The sequence below is a fragment of the Oncorhynchus tshawytscha genome, linkage group LG02 (assembly GCF_018296145.1).
Source record: "Oncorhynchus tshawytscha isolate Ot180627B linkage group LG02, Otsh_v2.0, whole genome shotgun sequence".
NCBI lineage: Eukaryota > Metazoa > Chordata > Actinopteri > Salmoniformes > Salmonidae > Oncorhynchus > Oncorhynchus tshawytscha.
In genome coordinates this window covers 71,769,937-71,793,080 of record NC_056430.1, presented here as the reverse complement: position 1 = coordinate 71,793,080, position 23,144 = coordinate 71,769,937, and the positions used below count along the sequence as shown (strand labels likewise).

General features: G+C 44.7%; 1 protein-coding gene across 8 annotated transcripts; it reads right to left on the bottom strand.

The window, feature by feature from the left end:
• Positions 1–59: 59 nt before the first annotated feature.
• LOC112263750 (meiosis regulator and mRNA stability factor 1) lies at positions 60–23,061 on the bottom strand. Of its 8 annotated transcripts, none has more exons than XM_024440330.2 (27): positions 22,920–23,061; positions 21,105–21,313; positions 17,446–18,279; positions 17,053–17,197; positions 15,413–15,621; positions 15,177–15,294; positions 14,894–15,069; positions 13,873–14,385; positions 12,935–13,089; positions 12,400–12,576; positions 11,893–12,100; positions 11,191–11,369; positions 10,935–11,015; positions 10,339–10,575; positions 10,100–10,219; positions 9,652–9,833; positions 9,084–9,304; positions 8,588–8,730; positions 8,096–8,229; positions 6,916–7,118; positions 6,361–6,588; positions 5,688–5,927; positions 4,906–5,136; positions 4,517–4,577; positions 4,113–4,217; positions 3,815–3,973; positions 60–3,646 (listed from the first exon to the last, which is right to left on the bottom strand). In XM_024440330.2, the coding sequence occupies exons 2-27, from the start codon at positions 21,264–21,266 to the stop codon at positions 3,402–3,404; spliced, it is 5,466 nt and encodes a 1,821-aa protein (XP_024296098.1). In that variant the 5' UTR covers positions 21,267–21,313; positions 22,920–23,061; the 3' UTR covers positions 60–3,401. The 8 variants fall into 8 exon arrangements, with proteins under 8 accessions (XP_024296098.1, XP_024296107.1, XP_024296081.1 ...); XM_024440339.2 differs by having other exon boundaries at positions 4,113–4,220; positions 17,053–17,152; XM_024440313.2 differs by having other exon boundaries at positions 4,113–4,220; positions 22,920–23,060.
• Positions 23,062–23,144: the final 83 nt, after the last annotated feature.

Below are 23,144 nucleotides of genomic sequence, written 5' to 3'. Positions count from 1 at the left end.
ATATAACACCTTTAACTATCCCTTTAAGAGAAACTCAAGTCAAAAATAAGAGGAAGGAGTAATGCTTGAGTGATTTATTCAACAGAAATCATTTGGTCCCCTCAACATCAATGAAACGGTCACAACAACGTCTTGTATGGTGAGAAGGGGGAACAGGGAGAAGGAACGATAGAATACTTCAGTGAAACAAATACAGAACAGAAAAGTTATCACAAAGGATAACCTTGATGATGAAAACTGGAGGGGGTGAGTTCCATGAGAGTACAACAGAGAGACTAAGAGAAGTGCAAACAAACATTGAGAGACAGGGTAGTATCCAGAATAGCACCCTATTCCCTATATAGTGCACTACTTTTGACCAGAGTTCATATAAAGTAGTGCACTATATAGGGGATATGCTGCCGTTTCAGACGCAGACCATGACATACTCACTTCAAGATCCAATTAAATCGCACTATAGTAGAGTACAAATTAACGACAAAACAATTATTTTTTTCACCTCCGAAATGAACAAACCCACAATAAACCTCCTTTTACAAGAACCAAAGCTATGCAAAGGTGCATACGGAGTACTTTACCAGTACATGCTGCTTTTTACTGATGTAAGCAAACTTATGAGAATTGTACCTCTTATTTTAACTCTGCCTTCTGAGATAGTGGACACTGTAGCACCTGGGAGTTAGTTCTAACGTAAAACGCAGTTGTATCTTTCGAGGCAAAACTAAAGTATAATTTAAGTTTTAGTGCACAATTTTAAGGCAACTTTTGTGCCGATTGTCCCTTTGTTAAAGAGAAATAAGATTCTGCCCATTGTTCAAACGGGGTCTAAACACTTTCGGAAAGATTCTGAGCCTTTAAGCCATTATCCCTCAATATACCGTATCGGAAATCGCTCAAGATTCTGGGAAATCCACCTCGAGTCATGTAATTAGAAACAGGAAGGAAATCTTGGGCGTCAAAACACAAAAGTCTAGTAACTAACGAGGAGAATCAAATTAGATGCCAATTTGAAACACAGTCAACAGGAAAAACACTGACAGGAATCTGACCAGCCATATTGGCTCTTGGCAAGGAGATCACTATCATGGGCTCTGGCCCAATTTCTCTGGTCTTCAACTGAATCTCCAACACATACAGTAACACTGACAGAAGGAGACATTTTGGATCAAAGGAGATGGACATCAGGGGCCCTGGCCCAATTCTCTGGTCTTTTCTGCATCTTCAACACAGTAGCAGCACAAGAGAGAAAACTGCATTTTTCAACATCTGTTCATAGGGATGCTGTTTTTCCCTTACATCAAATCATGCCTTCTTTCCAAACCATGCTTGTAGGTAGGAACTCTGTCATAACCTGGGGTTGGTTGGTACAATCAGCACTCATCAACACGTAGGATAGGCAACAACAAAAAATAAATCTATAGACAATAACAAGTAAAAATGTTATGTAAAGACGATTGAGGTATGTTATGTCTCCAGTCCATTCAGTAGCCATCCCTTACTAAGCGCCATGGCAGATACAAGCCATTGTAAGAGCCAGGCGTTGTCCAGCGCCGCACGAGGGCCTTTGTCCCTTTGATCCTATCGGGGGCCTCCAGGGGCCCCTCTTGCTGTTTCATGTGTAGCTGGAGCACACAAGTGCCCATCTTTTCTCTCCACTTTTACTAAAAACACCAAGTCTATCTCATTGTTTTAAAAATCAAAAATCCCAGCTCCTCTACTCAAACAGTAGAGACAACACTGAAAATGTAGACAAAAAGCAACAAGGTTGAACAAAAACAACCTTGGGCGTTTCCACAGTAACCAGGAGTGAGGGGGAGGGGTGATGTAAACAGTAACCAGGAGTGGGGGGAGGTGATGTAAACAATACCTCTAATATATTGTTTCTGTGGAAACAAGACAACTTCAACTAATTTCTTTAAAAAATGCAGTTCACCAACAGTCTGATTTCTGACCTAATAGGTTTACACCATGCATAAAATGTTTGTTTTTATGCACAACATGCATATTACACACCACCTATAAGTTATTCAAGTGTAAACCGCACTCAATCTCTAAAAATACAAAAACAGAAATAATTTCTACTTAGCTTCCGGCAGGAAACAGTGTCATCATAGCTTTGCTCACCCTGCCTCCAAGCTTTTTAACACTTTGTCCGAGTATTCAGGGCCTCGGCTTCTGCCTTGCCTAAATAACGGCCCAAGGCAGACTGGCCCTCAACCTTGCCAAGAGCTCGTTCAAAACTCTTCACTGAGAAGTCAGAATTCCTTCTCTTTCACACTGTCGGAGACAGCGCTGATTGCGACACCCCATTGAGAACACACAGATACAAGCTTAGATCGATTTGACTGAGACCAGACTGCCATCAAAGTTACTTCGAAGCCATTTTGGCAGTTTGATCACTCCTGCCATTGACTCGATACTTGAATGAGAAACTGAAAACACCAGCCATATAGGCTACTACTTTATGAAAGAACATAGTCAAGGTGGAACGATGTCTGAGGACTCTAACACTGGACAGTGAACTGAACACAATGCTAAACATCGCCCAAGAGAAAGTTAAAAGAATGAGATGGGCATGGTTACTCAACGATAATTGTCAATACTACCTCCAAAGCTCAAATATGTTTTATTTATTTATTTTTTAAACTTCTAGCTGTATGAAGAAGTGCATTTGTCCGATGACAAAATGCAATGGGGACAACACAGGGGAGAGGGCAGTAGACACTTTACGGTTCCTTTCTTGAAACATAGCAAGGCAGTATCAAAATAATGACGTTTCTCTACATATTTATATAGCTTTCCCTCAGAGCTTCCTTGACACATGATATAAAATCCCTATATAAGCTCTCATTTTTAAACAAGTTACTGTATTAAATCTCTGAGGAGTTTTGAGTTGAGGTAAGGGTATTCAGCGGTAAAATAGGCATCTTTTGCGATTTGCAGTGTAAACTCGTGGCTACAGTGCCAACTATCTCAGTATTTGTTGTTGCTGTATTGTCCCATGTGGGGAAGTTCTCTTTCCACTTTTAGAGAATCATGTTTCCAAACAATTTATCCATAGTATATAATTAATATCTACCACAAAACGTTCCTGGACATGCATTAATCTGACTAAAATTACACGGCTTTGAAAAATGAATGGCTGTTGCAGAAATAACTGCAACAAGAAAACGCATGGCTTTGTGAAGGAACACCTACATCAACACGATGATTGAGTTTGAAAAGATAAGGGGAAAAGGCAAAGAAAAGAAATAACATCAGTTTGTTTTGCGAGGGGCATGACTAAAAACAAAATTATTTTTGGGGCTTTTTACAATTTAGCCGATCAACTCTTCATTCTCGAGATGTGTGTGATGAATGTGTGTGCGCTTGTTCCAGCATGTGATTGTCAGTGAGTTATCTTAGGGGGCGGCTGTAAAAGAGAAGTTAGCTGCCAGCTTCACTTTATTGCGAGGAGTCCTCTTGATGGGGCTGTTTTCAATGGACGCTATTTTGCGGGTCACATTCTGTGGAGGCTTGGTAGTCGTAGAAACCAAAACAACAACATTCTGGTCAGTTAGTAGTTCTATAGGCTCAGATGTGTCACAGACAGCCGGAGCTGCTACTTCTTGTTCTGCTACAGCTTCCTCCTCAGGTTTATCGAGCTCTGAAAAACACAATGGCAACACATATCCACAACAGTCCAAGGGAAGATGTTGGCTGTGTGTATAGCGGAGCACGAGTAAGCTTGAAGCTAATGCCTAGGAGGGCTAACAGTCTCATTGCACACACAAGACCTGGGTTTGAACCGCGGTTGATCACGTGATCAGCTCACCTGCTGGTGATGGCGTCTGCTCGAAGTGGATGAGGTCAGCCTGTTGGAGAACGGGGTCAGGGTGCAGCTGGGGAGAGGGCAGGCAGGAGGGTACTGGGCCACACAGCAGGTCTACTGGAGAAGTCAGACACAGCAGCTCCATCTCCACCCCACCAACACCTGAGGGAGAAAAAGAGACTTAATTTCTGCTTCAATGTATAAACAACTATTAAAAAGCCTAAAAACACCTACAAGGCAAAAAGAAGAACATCAAAACATTGGTAATAGTGCCTATGACTCCAGTGGTGTGGTTAGCTACCTGGGCTGTGAGTTCCAGACTCTGTGTTGCTACAGGGGCTGTCTCTCTGGCTGGTCCCGTCCTCAGGCTCCTCTGAAGCTGCAGGGCTGGCTCCAGTGGCTCGAGCTGCTGAGGAGAACCAACCAACCAACCCACAGACCATTATTACACTCTTTCCATTACAGAGTAAACACTGGGCCTTCAAGACACTACCATTTCTGTTCCCATCATATAAGCAAAACACCACGACTTCTGTTCCCATTACATGTCATGTTCAACTTGTCTCATGTTGAAGGATCATACAACATGATTCCCATGAGATGAACTGATAACAACCCCTTCCCATATGTTAATACTAAATGCAGGTAAGGCCAAAGCCATTTGTTTCCACAGTTCCTGCTGCCAGACGGTTGATTTGTCTTTACCTTTCATATCGTTCTTCAAAACGATAATCCTCTTGTGGCCATGCCCTTTGATCCACACTACCTGCACACAGGCAGAAACAACATCCCATTTAATTACCACAAACCCCATCCATCCATCACCACAGAGTCTGCTATGGGGGCTAAAGCCGCACAGTGCAGGGACAGAGAAGGCAACTAACCACATTGACTACATCTGCTGCTTTGACAGTGATATCCCCAGTGCAGGTCCATATGCTGAAGAACTCTTTATAGATACAAGCGTTATAAATTCCCATCTTATCATTAACACATCTGTGTATTTCCAACATGTTGTTTAACTAGACGTTTGTCTATCAGCTTTGAATTTAAGAAAAGCACTTAAAAAAAAGAAGTTTCGCCTAATTCTGTACCTGTGGTATGGCGTTAAGCAGGTCGTCTACGCTGCCGTAGCCGTAGGAGCGAGGTTGGAGGCCGTGTCCGGTGAACTTGGCGTAGGCCCCGGGGAACTCCGTTAGGAAGATCTGGTGGTAGTGGTAGGTGTGGAGCAGGGCACGCACCCTACGGGCAAACTGGTACAGACGGGTGAGTCTAACTCTCTCCTCGCCACGCTCGCCTTCCTCCTCACCCTCACCGTAGAACAGCTAGGGGGGGAGAGAGAGAAGGGAAGAGAGAGAAGGGAAGTTATGAGAAACACCAGGGGAGGGCAAACTTTGTGGCTCGAGGGCCACATTGGGATTTCAAAATTAAACAAACAGAGGGCCACACATTTTTTGGGGGGTGGGCCAGAACGGTCAGTTATTTGAAAATGTATAGGTCCATTGTCATTTCAACATATTTTGTCTAGTTTGAGGTTTAAGAGTTTTTTTTGTTATTACCCACGGGTCGTAGTTTGCCAACCTCGGTCTAGACTAGACCTACACACAAAGACCAAATGGTCATTATTCCAAATATTCTAACATAACCACAGTATTTCATTCAAAAGGATTGTGAAATGTCTCAGACAATTACAAAACCCGACTAACACAATGCTACCCAACTTTAAGACCCTGTGAAAAAGCCCTAAAAGAAATTTCACAGGAATCCATGATCCTTCTTATCAGACAAATAGGCAGTAGAGCAAAAAGGTTCCAGTCTATAGAACTAGAATTAAACATTAGTATAGTATGATATCTCTATGGTCCAGTCCACCGACCTCCACCAGGTAAGGCAGGCTCTTCAGCAGCTCGCTGAGCGAGAGGAAGCCGTATTCACAGGGGTTGAGCTGTACCCCATGTACAGAATGATACAGCAGACTCAAGCCCTCCACGCTGACGGAGCCGTCTCCCTCGTGCTGCCCCAGGCCCATCAGCAGGGACAGCAGCTGGCACGTTAACGAGCGCAGAGACTTCCTGTTGATCAGCTGGACCTCACGGCCGTTAGTGCCATCCACCACCTGAGGAGAAGATCAAATCAGATGTATTTATAAAAATCCCTTTATACTGCAGCAGGTATCAAAGTGCCTTCAGTTGGAAGTGAGAGATGAACCTTGGTATTCAGAAAACATGGCTGAATCTGGAATTTATGGCTCATTTCCAATATAAAGATGACATTTCAACCCACCAATAAGGGGCCTGCATGCTCAAAATTCATCAAAGCCACTTCAGTGACATCAATTCATATCAAGAAATACTTGTGACTCATCCTTAGGGGCCAAAATAATGTTTACACGAGGTCTTGTATAGCTCAGGATGCTCTTGTTCAGTGTTGGGGTCAACAACCATCAAAACATGCAGTATCACAACCATTTAAATCAGTCTAAATCTATTAAGTACAACAGCCTACTACAGATGTATTTGACTGAACTGACTAGAAAGTACCAACCATACCTTGACGACGTGGCAGAGCTTGACGAGCAGGGCAGGCAGGGAGGAGACATCGTAGTCCTGGAGCCTCAGGCCGTAGCCAAAGGTCTTGCTATACTCAGACAGTAGCTGGGCAGCAGGCAGGCTGGAGTCTCTCTGGGAACGGAGCATCTTGACCAGCTGGGCAGCCAGGGCCTTCACACGCTCTACCTCTGTTAGGGTCAGCACCTTCTCCTCTCCACACTCCAACACCTGGGGAGAGAGGTTCCATAACAAAATGTCAACTCTACTCTAGGAATAACGTTATTTGAACTGATAATAAATTACCCATTAGGACAGAAATGAGATGTACACCAATATTTATTACACACAATTTTTGTGGCTGGTGAAAAGAAAAATAGCTGCTGGGTGTGACAGTTTTTACTGTCAGACGTTGCGATTCATTTCCAAATCATTCCAAATTAAGGTAGTGCTCTGGATTAATTGAGGATAATCTGACATTATCAATGGCTTCTCCTGCAGCACTCTGAAGTCAACAAATTCCTCCTGGGACAGAGAATGACTCTGGCCTCCACCCACCACGAGTACGTCGGGGATGGCCTCGAAGAGCTCCATGAGCTTGGTGAAGCCGTAGTAGGCGAGTTTGCACTGGCGTCCGAAGTGGTGGTGGTAGGTAGGGATGAACTTGGAGAAGGCCATGCGACAGTGGGGCTGGTGACGCAGTAGGTCCACCACCTCCTTACCAAACTGCTTGGTCCGCTCCATCTCATCTGATGTACGATCTGAGGGGGACGAGACAAAGGAGGGCAAGAGTTAAAAACCCTGTTTTTAGTTTATTTTTATAATATATATTTTTGAAGCCAGTTAGATATGTTCTCTGCTGGATGGAGTCTCCCTGTTGTAATAAACCACATATTTATACATTTACTTTAACTTCTCTTCTTTTAGCTCACCTGGTAATTCCTATTACAGGTCATTTCATTTTTAAAGATTAAGATTATACAGAAAAACATGTAGAGGGAAAAACAACCTGATCCCCAACCACATCAACCCCATCCCAAGTAGAACAGGTATTTTCTGACTTTACTGAACAGAGAGAGGATGACAGTGTGGAAAGAGGTTGTGTCAAAAGGCAGTAGGCCGGGTTTAAACCTACTGTATGCCGACACCGTAGAAGTGTACCGAAGGCTGCGGCATTACTGCTACACCAGCCAGGTCACAGTCAGGAGATAGTCGGGCATATGTGTGTGTGTGAAATGCATTACTTTATTCCATGCCCTCCAATGGCAAGGATATTCTTACCCATCTCCAAGAGAATTTCTGGGTTGAATGAGTGGGAAAAAAAATCCCAAAATAAATCCAAAACAAAAAAGTGACTAATATTACACAATTTTCCCCCAGGGATCAAATGTACAACCACAGCCACAAACAAGACAACAACCCAACCGTCTGGTCCCAAGTTGAACATAATTTCTAAACAAACGTTACCAATATTTCACATGTCCTTCCTAAAGCTGGGTATGTTCCCCCAGAGGATCAAATGTACGAGAAAGAAAGAACAACCCTCTGGTAGTTTATCCATGACCCTGATATCAGACCAGGTATCAGACCAGATCAGGTTGCACAATTATTGTTACTTTCCCCAAATCCCAGGTGGAAGTACACTGGGAACAATAACCACGAAAAATACAGAATCCTTTTGGGGAAGTTACCGGAATGTTGCATACCCTAAGACCCATACAGAGGGACCTCATCTCACCTCTCTTGGGTACAGAGATGACAGTGTCCAAGTCCTGGTGTGTGATGGTGATGGTGGTGTCAGGGATCTCAGCTAGCAGGTCCATCAGATCACACATCCCATAGTCCAGCACCTGCCAGTCTCTGGAGAAGCACCTGTAGCAATAGAAACACGTTGAATGAACACACACACACACACACACACACAGACAAGGTGCCATTTGACACAGAAAATACACTTCCAAATAAATTCATATAAAACATCACCACAAGTAAATACACCTCCAAATAAGCCAATAGAAACAGAATCCAAACAAAGTCATAAAACAAATACTTTACTGTTAATTAACAATAGCTGACAGGAATGTGCTTAGCTCTTGGAATAGACATGATTGGCTGAGAGCGTGGGAATGGGCAGTCCTCCAATAGAATTGACCAGTGGTTGGTCTGCATGAACTTTAGACTCTTTGGCTAGAGAGTGGCGGAGTGGGCAGTTCCTGGCGGCAGTACTGACCAATGGTAGGCCTGCATGAAGTCCGTGACGGTCACCTGTTTGCTGGCCTGGAACTTGAGCAGTTTGAGGAGGTCCTGGGTGAATCTCTTCACCTGGGCACGGTGGGTCAGGGTCAGCAGACGCTTGGTCCCCATGCCAAGGATCTGGAGTTGAGAGAAGAAAAACAGATTTTACTTCAGGGTCACCACCACTGAGTGTATGCTAGCACTTCCTGCTGCAATAATCTATTAGATGTTGTACTAATAGTTTCTGTCAGGGATCTAACCTCAAGGCTGTTGAAGTGTGTAATGAGAAACAAAGTGGGCAAGGCTTTGTCAGAAGGGATAGCAGATGGTCTCCCAGTCTCTTCATTGTGTGTTTGAGCTAGGAAGTCACTAAACTAGCAAGATTAAATGTGATCCATCATGTATCAATTAATTGAGCTTGAGTAACTGCCATCTTTGATTATCTGTGTAATGGAGCGATTTATTAAACTGTGTGTGTGTATGTATGATACCTGCAGTACGTGAGGCACAGCCTCCAGTAGCTCCAGCAGCTTAGAGTATCCGTAGTCAGAGACCCTACACTGCTTGGCATAGTGGTGGTGGTAGGCAGGTATGAACTTGCTGATGGGCATCAGGTTGCAGGGCTGACCCTTCATCAGGTCAATGAGCTCTCTACTGAACTGGATCAACTGGGGGTTCCCCACCGGGGACTTGCACCGCTGCATCCACTGGTCTATGACACACACACACACAGCAAGAGGTTTTAATGACTTCTATTATGATAGTAGTATGGGTGCAGCTCTGTCTTGGAGTGCTGGTATCGTCGTCAGCAGCACAGTATCCACCTACTAAAAATGTCAGGAAAGCAGTTTTTAGCTCAACATATCGCTGACACAATTCGTCAAGTGTCTTTGAGAATGGCCTTATGCAATAGGGGCCTCCATTGTTAATGAATATAGGGTTTAAATTCTGTAGGTTTGTATTGCTTTTATGAACCCCAGGGGATTCCTCTGTGAGTCTAAATAAAAGGTTTTCAATGTAATTCTCCTTGAGTGTTAGGGCTGAGAGTCAGGTCAGTACCTGTGTTGGATGCGGGTGGCTTGTTGTGGATCCACTTGATGACCTTGAAGCCGTTCTGAGCAGTGACGATGTTAATGCCTGGTATACAGGTGATAAGGTGCTCCAAGGGGACACTCCCCTCCTCCTCCCCCTCTTCAGACACCGCCAGGGGGCCCAACTCTGACGCATAGCACTCTGAGAAACTGAAGTCACAGGAAAGAAAAATTAATATTCATGAAACACAAAATCTAGTAACATTTACAGTGTTATAGGAAATTCCAAATGGCCATTGTACTCCATTTGTATGAAATGGGTTCTAGAAATATTGTTTTGCTTAATTAAAAAAGTTATTTCCCATAAAAGTTCACTTTTATTTCAAGGCAGATCTCTCCCACTCCATTTATTGAATTCAACATCATTAAGCATCCACTGTCCGTTAATCTATCCAGGCAGAGACAGCGTTGGTTACCTGAGCAGGGGCAGGGTTCCCTCATGGGACTGTAGCAGACAGTGGACCTGGGAGGCCAGGGTCTTCAGAGACACCACCACAAAAGGAATCTTATACGAGTCTGGGTCAAAGTCTGCCTCACTACAGGGGGGACAGAGAGATTGAGCTTATGAAATACTTTTCCAAAAAGAGTCCTGTAAGATGACATAAATGTGAGTGAGTGTGTGTGTGTGCATATGGGTCTTTCAGTCTATCCCTACCTGAAGTTCTGCTGGGTGTAGTGGTAACTGCAGACAGGCTCGTGGTACTCCAACTGTTCAAACACCACAGGACTACCATTAGCCGAGGACCCCTCCTGGGACTGAGACGACCCCAGAGGGCTCTGCCTGGTCTGGCTACTGGGGAGGAGACACACCAGCCTGCCTCCACCCTGCTCCCTCACCGCCACAACCTCTTGTAGTCTGTATAGGTCGCTCACCACCAGCTTACGACCAAATCTGGGGAGAGGTGGAAAGGAATTAATAAAGTACATCGACAGCCTTTATTTAGCCTCCATTTACCCAGGCAGCCCAATTCGGATCTTTACCCCCCCACTGATTGGTCTTTTAACCAATCAAATCTTATTGGTCAAAAGACCAATTACTGAGAAAAAAAGAAGATCAGGGCCCGTTTTCCCAAAAGCATCTTAAAAATAAGTTCATTAGAACCATAGGATCCCATAGCTCCGTTGAACTTAGCATTAAGATGCTTTTGGGAAAAAGTGTAAACGCAGCCACAGTACTTAACATTGCATAGGACTAACTCCTACAGAGGTGGAGGGAGGTTGAGTGATGAGGAGAGAAGCAACATGACTCACCTTTTCTCGTAGATTTCAGTGAACTTGAAAAGGGGAAGACAGCTGGCTGGCGCGTCCTGGAGAATCTGGAAGATTTCAGAGCTGTAGGAAGAGGAAACCTTTTCATACCATCTATCTCAAACCAGGTACAAATCATGTGTTGGCGACATTTAAAAAAGGATGGTGCCGAGTTTCCCGATAGAAGACATGAAACTGCCAAATGATGTGACACGTATGGGAGAGAGTACTGCCTCAATGTTAGCTGTACTGTACATACCGGAGCATGGCTAGAAACTTGTTGCCGGCCCCGGTGATGAGGGAGACGTGGATGCGTTTGCTTCCTATCTTGTAGCGGTGCAGGCTGCTCACAGCACTGATGGCCTGCTGTAGGGAGACCATCTGGACGGTGGCTTTCAGCTGGTAGTCTGTGTGGGGACTCAGCTCTACGCCTTTAACCTGGAGAGAGACATGCACGTTAGCTTTTCATGTCGTCTACAGTGTCCGCGAATGACGCACAAGCAATTTGACCTCATTGTGACAGTGAAATCCCATCGCCTTCCTCAATGACATTGCAATAGGGCAGAGTTTTCCAAACTTGGTCCTCAGGACCCCAAGTTTTGGTTTTTGCCCCAACACTACACAGCTGATTCAAATAGTCAACTAATCATCAAGCTTTGATCATTTGAATCAGCTGTGTAGTGTTTGGGCAAGATTCCAAAACATGCACCCCTTGGGGTCCCAAGGGCAGAGTTTGGGAAACGCTGGCATAGAGTGCTGTCTACCATATAAATACTACAGAGCACTTTTGGCACAAGCACACACAGCCGCATCAGAAAATGACAGAATAGGTTGAACCAATGACACTAAACTACTAAATCCTGACCTCGCCATCTTGCTATTTAGCCTCAAATGGGAGACAGATTAAAGCTCTATTCATCTATAATGAATAGCATCAGAATACTGTCTGTACAGGACTCACCTGTCCGTGTCTGGAGAAGGCGTCGTGCAGGCTCTGCTGCAGCTCCTTACGGGACATCCTGTAGTCCAGGTTGGCCACCTGTAAGTCTGCCCCGTCCGAGAAGGGCTCCGAGGCCTGTGGGCCCACAGGCAGACAGGGGCTGCTGCTGCCCCAGGGAGGAGGGCCTATTAGAGGGGAGGAGCGGCTCGACATGCAGGGGGATCCACTCCTGGAGCAGAGAGAAAGAGAGGAGTTGAGTGGGTTGGCAGCACCATAGGAAGGTATAGATTGAAATGTCCTGACCAAATCATCAAAGTGTCAGATATTTGTGTAGCTTAATGAGGTTCTTTAAGACGATTCGTGCAGGAAATTTTACAAATAATTTGGGGGATATTCCCTTGCATTGTTTTTTTGGGGATAAAAAAGGCTCAAGTTAAAACCAAGGCATGGACTGACGTCTCTCATCGCCTAAAGACTGCTTACAGGGTTAAGAAACAAAACGGGTTCTGTTGTGTCTGATGGTCTCACCGTGAGGACCAGGAGCCTTGGGAGAGGCCCTGTGGCTGGGGGAGGACCGAGGCGCTAAAGGTCTTGTGCAGGGTCAGCTTGCTGAAGGCAGAGGGGGTGCTGACCTGGAACTCTCCAGAGCTCCGGTCCACATGACGCTCAGAGTCCGATGCACTGCAGGGGCTGGAGAGGTCCCTCCTGATGGGAGAGGGGACATTAACTCGAAGTTTAAAGATTATGGCATACTCAGCTCTCTGAAAACAACAACTGCATGTGAGAGTTTTAGGCATCACCTCAGCTCCAGTAGTTTGAGCACAAGCCACCTCATTTAGAAACAGCTGCTTATTAATTCCTACATCTGCCTATGTGTTCTACACTTCCTTGGGTCGATGGACCCCTCTATAACAGGGATACTTTTTGCAGGCCATTTTACAATATTGAAGGTAAAAACACATACAAGCCTGTGGGAACCAACTGTGATGGAACCATCTAAAAATTAGTACATTTGTTCTTTCTTCATTTTAGTCTGAAAGGGGCCCTGGTGTCCATAGAGTACCTCCTGCAGCTGAACATAGACTCTCCTATGAGGCCGGCCTTGATGGGGTGTTGCTGGGACGGCCCCTCTCCGTTACTGTGGGGGGAGGAGTTGCGCTGGCCTTTCTCCAGGGGGAAACCCCCAATCTTGGGCTTGGTCTCCAGTCCACCTAGCTCCTGCACCAGGGGGACAACCAAAGTGTAACTAGATATGTAGTGGTGAATGTATTAGAATAGCCATCAGCTTGGCAGAATGGATGTGAAGTGGAAGAGACTAATAAATAAACAATAGAGCTGAGAGGAAGTGGTCCTTCAGAATGCTGGTGATTTTTTACCAAAGCTATTTATTAAAATCAGAGCTATACGTTTCCCCCACTGTTAGTATTATTCAACCTCTTTTATTGTCATACCTCTGACTGATTATCATCACCATTCTGCAGTCTTCCCCTCAGCTCTATTGTCGGGTGGAGACAAAGCAACGGAGCAGCAGAATAAAAAGAACAGAGATCAAAGTAACAGATCAAAAGCGTAGAAGAAAGAGACCATAAAAAAACAGACTGTTACGGCCGGCAGGACAGGAAGCGATTACAAACAGAAGCAGGATTCTGACGAGATGAGGCATGGGATAGAGCAAAGATGTGGGAGAGAGAGATATGCAATCATTAGATGAAACATTGATCGAGGCATTAATTGACGCGATGAGAAGGGAAAAAAAGGCTCAACCAGACATTATATGAAGCATGGGACAAAGTGTTAAAATGCCACACATTGATTAAAACATTACATGAAATGTTGAACAAAGCACAGAAACAGACCAGGCATTAAACTACATGAAGCATGGGATGAAGCATGGCTATAGTTTAAAAACCACAGGTTAGCTCAGGCAGAGTGGAGGACATGGACAGGGTTAGGGGAGGACAGGCGGCACGCGGGATGGGGGGACGGCAGGATGCTGCTGACCTGAGGAAGGGTTCTGGTTTGGGGGGGAACGGGGAAAGGTGTCCCCCCGCTCCCCCTCCTGGGGCTGTAGGGCCTCTCAGGCACCGGAACGGAGAGGGGGAGCGAGGATTCCCTCTCTCTCTGACACTCACGCCTCGCACGCCTTTTCCTCCTAGGGGAGCGCAGCTTCTCCAGGGGAAGGAAGGAAAAAGAGGAGGAGGGAAGAGGTTGAACTGGAGGCGGAGGTGGAGTCTCAGATGAGGGTGGTGGTGGGGTCGGGTCGTTCCCCTCAGTGGACGGAGCTGAGAAGGAGAGGGTGATGCGCCGGCCGAACACGTCCTCGTTCTCCATGCGCTTGCGGGCACGCTCCGCCGCTTCCTGCGAGCCGAAGCGGAGGACGGCGGTGCCAGTGGCCATGGAGACGCCAAGCACCTTGCCCCCGCAGTTGTCCGAGAGGCGGCGCAGGCGGTTGCCCACGCTCTTGCCGTCACAGCCCGGCGGCAGGTTGTACACATAGAGCAGGTTGAAACCGAGCTGGTGGGGGGAGGAGAGGAGGGAAAGAGAGAAGAGGGGACCGCTCTGGGTTTGCGTTTTTGAACATTCTTTGGAAATGTGTTTTGAAATGACAAGAGGTTTACATGGTCGGAGTCCTGTAATTCGTAGCATTACACTACTGAAGATCACACTGTAGAACGAGAGGGAAGACACAGGACCCGTGTGGCTCAGTTGGTAGAGCATGGCACTTGCAAGGCCAGGGTTGTGGGTTTGATTCCCACAGAGGGACCAGTATGGCCAAATAGGAAAATGTAAGTCGCTCTGGATAAGAGCGTCTGCTAAATGACTCAAAAGTCAAATGTAAAGAGGTCTAGAACCATTGGAAGAGTAAAGGGAAGATTACAGATCGCCCAGAAGTAATGCCTAAAGGGCAGATGTCTGATGTCTCTGAGCAACCAGTCAGAGTACTGTACATTTATTGAAAAGTGAACTTCTGACATTCTGCAATATGGATTACATATATCAATTAAGCATCTCTGAAGCCTACCTGTGATTTGACAGCCTGTCTGGGCGGCAGGTCGGCTACCATCTCTTCAAAGGCTACGTGGCGGTGGGCGTGCTGCAGCAGGGCGTCCGACGTCTGACCGCTCTTATGGACAAGGTTCACCTGGAAACCATGGCGATGCCGGAGGTCACTCAGCTCGCTGGCAAAGTTCACGTCGGCTGCGAAACGGATTCGGAACCGGGGTTAACTACATAGGTATGGAGTGGACGAACGAAATGAAAGAAAAACAGTTTTAACATTCATAATGTAAAATGAGCACACGCACAGGAGACTAGCACCACAGTAGCAGGGGCAGTGTGTGTTTCTGCAAAGCGCCGCAGGCTCTGACGAAGCTTGTCGTCCGCAGCGTTCTTGGCGGTAGCGTTAATGTGCGCTACCGTCACCTGGGGAAAAAAAATTACCAGAAGACTATCAGACATTGCTCATTTAGGTAGAGTCAGAGACTGAAGAATAGAGTGGAACACTTTACCAGCTGAGGGAATCAGATCACACACAGGTTACCTGGCAGTTGTTCAGCTCCTGGATGACGGCCTTGTTCTCCTTGCTGATGTCACAGACGCAGATGAACTCTGCCTCTCTGTGGCCCTGGAAGAAGTGGCTGCGGAGGCGCTGGACCACAGCTGCAGCAGAGCGACCGCTGGGAACGCAGCAGTTCTCGATGTCCCAGAAAACACCCACCGGAGGGATGTTCTCAGGACCTTCTGGAGAACCTTGGGGGACACACACACCAAACGTGTTCAGAAATTGAGCATAACTGGGAGGTGCTGCATGTCTCTAGTAGAGGTCGACCGATTAAATCGGAATGGCCGATTAATTAGGGCCGATTTCAAGTTTTCATAACAATCGGAAATCGGTATTTTTGGGCGCCAATTTGCCAATTTTTAAAAAACACCTTTATTTAATTTGGCAAGTCAGTTAAGATCACATTCTTATTTTCAATGACGGCCTAGATACGGTGGGTTAACTGCCTCGTTGAGGGGCAGAACAAAAGATTTTCATCTTGTCAGCTCAGAGGATCCAATCTTGCAACCTTACAGTTAACTAGTCCAACTCAATAACGGCCTGCCTCTCCCTCGTTGCACTCCATAAGCCTGTTACGCAAATGCAGTAAGCCAAGGTAAGTTGCTAGCTAGCATTAAACTTATCTTATAAAAAAAAATCATAATCACTAGTTAACTACACATGGTTGATGATATTACTAGATATTAACTAGCGTGTCCTGTGTTGCATATAATCTGACTGAGCATACAATCATCTAAGTATCTGACTGAGCGGTGGTAGGCAGAAGCAGGCGCGTAAACATTCATTCAAACAGCACTCTCGTGCGTTTTGCCAGCAGCTCTTCGTTGTGCGTCAAGCATTGCGCTGTTTATGACTTCAAGCCTATCAACTCCCGAGATGAGGCTGGTGTAACCGAAGTGAAATGGCTGGCTAGTTAGCGCACGCTAATAGCGTTTCAAACTTCACTCACTTTGAGCCTTGGTGGTTGTTTCCCTTGCTCTGCATGGGTAACCCTGCTTCGATGTGGTGGCTGTTGTCGTGGTATTGATGGTTTGAGCCCAGGGAGGAGTGAGGAGAAGGACGGAAGCTATACTGTTACACTGGCAATACTAAAGTGACTATAAGAACTATAAGAACATCCAATAGTGAACGGTTAATTAAATACAAATGGTATAGAGGGAAATAGTCCTATAATTCCTATAATAACTACAACCTAAAACTTCTTACCTGGGAATATTGAAGACTCATCAAAAGGAACCACCAGCTTTCATATGTTCTCATGTTCTGAGCAAGGAACTGAAACGTTAGCTTTCTTACAAAGCACATATTGCACTTTTACTTTCTTCTCCAACACTTTGTTTTTGCATTATTTAAACCAAATTGAACATGTTTCATTATTTACTTGAGGCTAAATTGATTTTATTGATGTAATATATTAAGTTAAAATAAGTGTTCATTCAGTATTGTTGTAATTGTCATTATTACAAATACATTAAAAAATTAATTAATTTTAAAAATCAGTATCGGCGTTGAAAAATCATAATCGGTCGACCTCTAGTCTCTAGTGAGAATTGTTTTTGAGAAAAATGTTGGTAGTGTGCCCTTCTGAACACGACTGGCATCATTACAGTGATACATACCATACTTCGTTGCAGATTTGCCCAGGCTGGAACCCAGCAGTAGCAGGCCATCGGAGGAGGTCCCACAGCCGTTACACACAGGGATGGGCACAGAGACCGACTGGGCCAGGGGCAGAGGAATGTTAGGCCACAACTTGTCTGCAGGCTGAACACGTCGAAAGAACAAGTTATAATTCTGTAGTCAGACAAAACAACTCATGTCTTCAAATGTTGTATTGTAGAATATTGTAGAGTCAGGGATGGGCAAAGAGTCATTTCTAAATGATGGGCAAATGACACAAATTGTAACTCGTATGCATGTAACTGAACAAAGTACTGCCCGTTCCTGTATACAAGTGACACCCAATACAATAGAGTGCCACCACCACAGTGAACAAAGAGAATTCCACCAACCTTCGTCAAACAATCCCGGCAGTAGTGCGCCCCCGTGCTACAAACTGTGCGTTCAAGATTGAAGTGCATAGCATTAGAAGAACAGATATGTCCCGAGGTGGGTATGTGGGGGTCACTGTGTGCTGCCAATGATCTCTGGACCCCCAGAGTGGCAGGGTTGTAATCACCACCACAGGGGTAATACCCAGCGGGAGTACCCAGGTTACAAGTCCTATGGTGGGGGGCGGAGGTGGTATTGAATTTAGACTCGTTGTAGGGTAAAGGGATGGAGGGGTAAGAGTGGAGAGGTCTGAGAAGGCCTCCTGTACGGCAGGAGCATGGTAGGTGGGAGTGAGACTGAAAGGGTAGGGGCTGGGACGTGGTGTCTACAGAGGGGATGTGGAGCTTGTAGCTCCCAGAGGGGAGTAGCGTGGCTCTGGCATCCCCTCCACCAAGGCTGGGGAAGTGCGGGTGTGAGTTGAGGGTGGTTGGCGTTATTTGACTGGCTCCTAGCCTGCTGAAAGAGGCTTCCTGAGAACTTGGAGGGAGGTAGAGTGGGACACCACTGCTGACACCTCCACCACTACTAGCGCTACCTCCACCACTAACAACCCCATAACCACCACGACCTAATGGGTCTTTGCTGCAGTGCTCACAGTGAGTGCACACGCTTACTTTGGGACTACCCCCCTGGTGTTGTAGTTGTTGGAGGGAGTCTTGCGGAAGAGGAGGCAGACAGGGGGGGGGCAGAGGGAGGGGGGCGAGGGGGAAGGGCTGGGAGGCAGCGGTATGATGCGGAGGAGGAGGCAGATCTTTCAACTCCAATACTGGCTTTCTGTTGTCCATGTAATCGTTCTGAGAAAAGAAGTTAAAACAAAAAGGTTATTTCTAAACTAAACAAACAAAAAGGTTATTTCTAAACTAAGCAAACAAAAAAGGTTATTTCTAAACTAAACAAACAAAAAAGGTTATTTCTCAGCATTATCATTTCATGCTTACTACTTATTTTTGTACTTTTTTATTTGGCATTTGATTCCTGATTGATATTGTACTGCATTGTTGAGGAGAGTTAGTAAGCATTTCCCTGAACAGTGCTCACGTGACCAATAAACGTTGATTTGACGGGGCAATGTATTCTAGTTTACCCTGACCCATCTTTGTACAACTTACACCTCAGCTCTACTACACACGTGGCGTTGCTTTGCCTTCAGTGCCGTGTCAATGTGACTTTCTACCTGCTACACAGAACATTGTTTTGAGAGCGGAGAGTCTCATTTTCCCCTACTGTACCATATTCATGGATTATGCACAAGTACAATAGCTTTGGTCCAGTTTTTTGCAGGTACTCATTAAATTATTGCTAGTGGTTGTACCAAATGATCCTCCAATTACACAAGCTGATTTTGTTAGCTAGCTAGTAGCTTCTTGACTTCATAAATCTTAGTTCAATAACCAGTGATGTATCGTCGAGGGCATATGCAACCAAAAATCAACCTTTCTCACTCGAGAATTGAACCTCTGCGATTCTTGAGCTTGGAGGCTGCCGTTGGATGGGACGCAAAGGCGAGCGCAACGCGGCAGTATAGCAGCATTCATTGATGTCAAAGGAAGCATGTCCTCAATGGCTGATGGCAATGCTGGATGCCCGATGTCTATAGCATAGCAGAGCCGTAAGATGGTAGAGAAAACGAGGTTGATGAAAGTAAGCCAGTTCACTGATAAGAGTAAAGAGATGTGTGCCTAACACGTCAGATAGTGGCCTTGGGAGGATTCACAATATGTAATAAGAGGAACTATCATTCTAGAACAACCAAGTTCAGGAACAAACAGTCTCTGGCTTTTGAAGCCTATCTAAAATGACTGGAGGCAGCAATGTACATTGTTATGACTAAAATGCTACATTTCACTATTATGTTTGTAACCTTTTTTAACCTTCATTTAAAAAAAGGCATGTAGTTTAAAGAACAAATTCTTATTTACAATGACGGCCTACCCCGGCCAAACCATCCTCTGACGGCGGTGGGCCAATTGTGCACCACCTTATGGGACTCCCGATCACGGCCGGTTGTGACACAGCCCGGGATCGAACCCGGGTCTCTAATGACGCCTCTAGCGCCTTAGACTGCTGCGCCACTCAGGATCCCTAAATCCTCTTTTATTACACAGACTTCACTCTCCACAATTCACACACTGCTTCCTCTCAAAGCTTCAAATTAATTGGTCCCTCCATGTTGAAATCAGTATCTTCAATGTCTACCCCTAATAATACGATTGATTAGAGCTGGGAAGAGAAACCACAAATTGACACCGACCACAAATTGTGGACATTTAGCTGATATCGTTCATTACCTGAAAGGGACTTATTAAATAAGTTTGCTTATGTGGGCTATTGTTAATGGGACAATTGATAGCTACACCATTTAAAGTAGTAGTAGCTTTAACTTATTTGGGATAGGGGGGCGGTATTTTGACGTCCGGATGAAAAGCGTGCCCAAAGTAAACTGCCTGCTACTCAGGCCCAGAAGCTAGGATATGTATATAATTGGTAGATTTGGATAGAAAACACTCTAAAGTTTCTAAAACTGTTAAAATAATGTCTGTGAGTATAACAGAACTGAAATGGCAGGCGAGACCCAGAGGACAAACCATCACACCCCCCCCCCCAAAAAAATCATCCTACCACTGATTTCAATGGCTGGCACTTTTATAATAGGGCGAAATCGTGCCAGATTGGAAGTCCCAGGAACTGCAGTCTTTAGAAAGCGTTTCAGGCTGGTTTTTGGAAAAATAAGCCAGAAATTTTATTTTTTCTAGGTGGCTCCCATTTTGGCTGTAGTGTTTTCAAGCGTGTGAATGAGAGCGCGCTCTTTGGTATTTTTCTCCGGTAAAGACAATAACGATTCTCAGTCTTACATTTTATAGTTTATTTGCGTATTAGGGTACCTAAGGTTTGATTATAAACATTGATTAACTTGTTTGGATAAGTTTATTGGTAACATTTGGGATTTATTTTGTATGCATTTTGAAGGCAGGAAACCGAGTGGATTATTGACTGAAGCGCGACAGCTAAACTGGGTTATTATGGATATAAAAAAGGACTTTATCGAACAAAAGGACCATTTGTAATGTAACTGGGACCTTTGAGTGCCAACAGAAGATCCTCAAAAGGTAAGGCATATATTATATCACTATTTCTGACTTTCGTGTCGCAACTCTCTGGTTGAAAATGAATTATGCATTTGTGTGCTGTCCTCAGATAATCGCATGGTTTGCTTTCGCGGTAAAGCCTTTTTGGAATCTGACACAGCGGCTGGATTAACAACAAGTTAAGCTTTATTTTGTTGTATTGCACTTGTGATTTCATGAAAGTTTAATATTTATAGTAATTTAATTTGAATTTGGGGCTCTGCAATTTCACCGGAAGGTGTCGAAATGGGACGCTAACGTCCCACTAATCCGCAAGCAGTTAAGGCCCTTAAAAAAGAAAATGGTACGCAATAAATGTAAAAACCCTACATTCAATGTATCGTTAGTGACTATTCAGTCAATTTATTGACTGATGGGGGTTTTGTATTTCATACCCAGCATAGAACGTAAACTATCATCGGTCTCTGGGTACAATATGCCAATACTTATTTGAAGCAGAATGTAATGTTCTCTTGGGCTGAGATGTTACATACTTGTTTGTCTGTGTCGTAACTTGGGGTGTTTTGCTGCTCGGAGGTGGAGAAGCAGTCTGTGAGTTTCCAGAGCCGGGACGAGGCCTCTTTCTCGGGATGACTGAGCCATGGGAAGGGCCTAGAACTGCATATGGATCTCTCCTTTCCCAGTCCTTCCATCATACAACCTAGCAAAGCCTTTCACCATCTCGCTTCCTTCTCATGCTTCCCTAAGATAGAGAAAAGAGGAAGCCCTTCGTTTCCAAGTTGGTCTTCATAACTTTCCACTGGCTGCAATAGGGTAGCTGATGTCATCTAGCTAGCAACCACCACAGAATGTTTAAACCTACCCCCAAAGGGCTCCACAGAGCTACCATTCCAGGGGCATAAGCTCCTAAATATTTAGTTGTGCTGCCTGGAATTATAACTTGGGAGCACAGTGCCCCTAAAAAAACAGAATCCAGGTAATAATTGTTGACATGATTTCTTCGCTGTCCCGCAGCCGCATGCAAACATGTGATGGCACAGAAAGGAAAAGGTAGCTTCTTCAGGAGATGAGCTTCAAAACTAGCTAGGATTTATGCATTTATTATTTTAGTAATTTAGCAGACACTTATCTAGAGCAGCTTATAGGAGCAATTAGCATTAAGTGCTCATATTTTTCACCAAGTCGGCTCGGGGATTCGAATCAGCAACCTTTCGGTTACTGTCCCAACACTCTTAACCACTAGGCTACCTCACATCTTTATATATGCCTACTGTAGGCTCTTAAAAATCTTTTAGGTTTATTCAATTACAATAAACCCTGTATTTTTGCTGGCAAGTCTTATCAATGAAAGGGCAATCTGCAATTACTACAAAATGTTGGGACATAAATTATAAACCCATTGATTCCTGAAGAGTATAACTTAAACTGCCACATGAGTTTAGTTTAACTGTCATAACTCATCAGAATCCAAAATATGTTTCCCCCATGTTTGTAAACAAAGTAAATGTAAACAAACACTATAACCTCAAACATGGTTAAAACTGTAATTTTATATCATGATGGTCGGTCTGTGAATTTAAGTGTGGTTACATTTCCCAAAGCCCAATCCCTCAACCTTTTACCGAAACAGTAGCGGGAAACCTGCTTAGTTATTGTTTGAACTGTGGATTGCCGCTTGAATACCTCATATGTTTATTTGTGTGCTTGGGAGCACGTGTGGAAAATGTCAGCAAATTGTTAAGTGCAGAGTTTAGCCGATTAAACTCAACGTTTTAAATCGTGGAGTTGAGTTGCCTATGCAGTTGTGACATGCTAGTGTGGATTTACTGTTTAGCTATACACGTGCCATTAAACTAAATGCGTGTTCCCGTTTGCTATGTTCATGACCAACTGCCCTCATAATTCACTGGTTAATTTTAGTGGTGAAACGAGGCGTGTACCTAGCTAACAGGACTGCTTGCGTAAACCAATCTCAGTGTTTGGTTAGCAGCTAACCAGAGTGAGTTAGCGAACGTTACATGGATTCGCTTGAAAGTAGTTACAAAAACTAAACAATTTTGCGGCACAACCCAAACGACATAGCTTCCTCTCTAAATACCATTCTGGCAAATCCTCATAACATTACCTTGACAAATGACAGGAATTCTCTCCCATAAGAGTACCGTTAAAGTTAGCTAGCCTAGGTTGGTTGGTTAGGTAGCCAGCTAATGCTAACTGACGATTGTTTGTTGAGACAGCACCTGCTACATACTGCTTAGTAGCAGGTACAAGGGTAACATCATGCTATATCAACTAACAGTCAACGTATTTGAATGGGGTATTTAGCTAGATAACTGGTTATTTCTTACCGGACTGGCGAGCTAGCTAGTTACTTTACTTCATTTCTTCTCATCATATCCCTCCGCGTTATCCGTCTACCTAGCAACCAAACGTTTTTTTTAACATTCATTTGCCATAAACGATTCCACCACTGTCGCAATTGCACACAAAGCACCCAACTGGTTTCAAGTGTCCTTGCCACTGAGCCTATCGTTATATCCCTGCTAGCTGGTTATCACATTCCTCAAAACGAA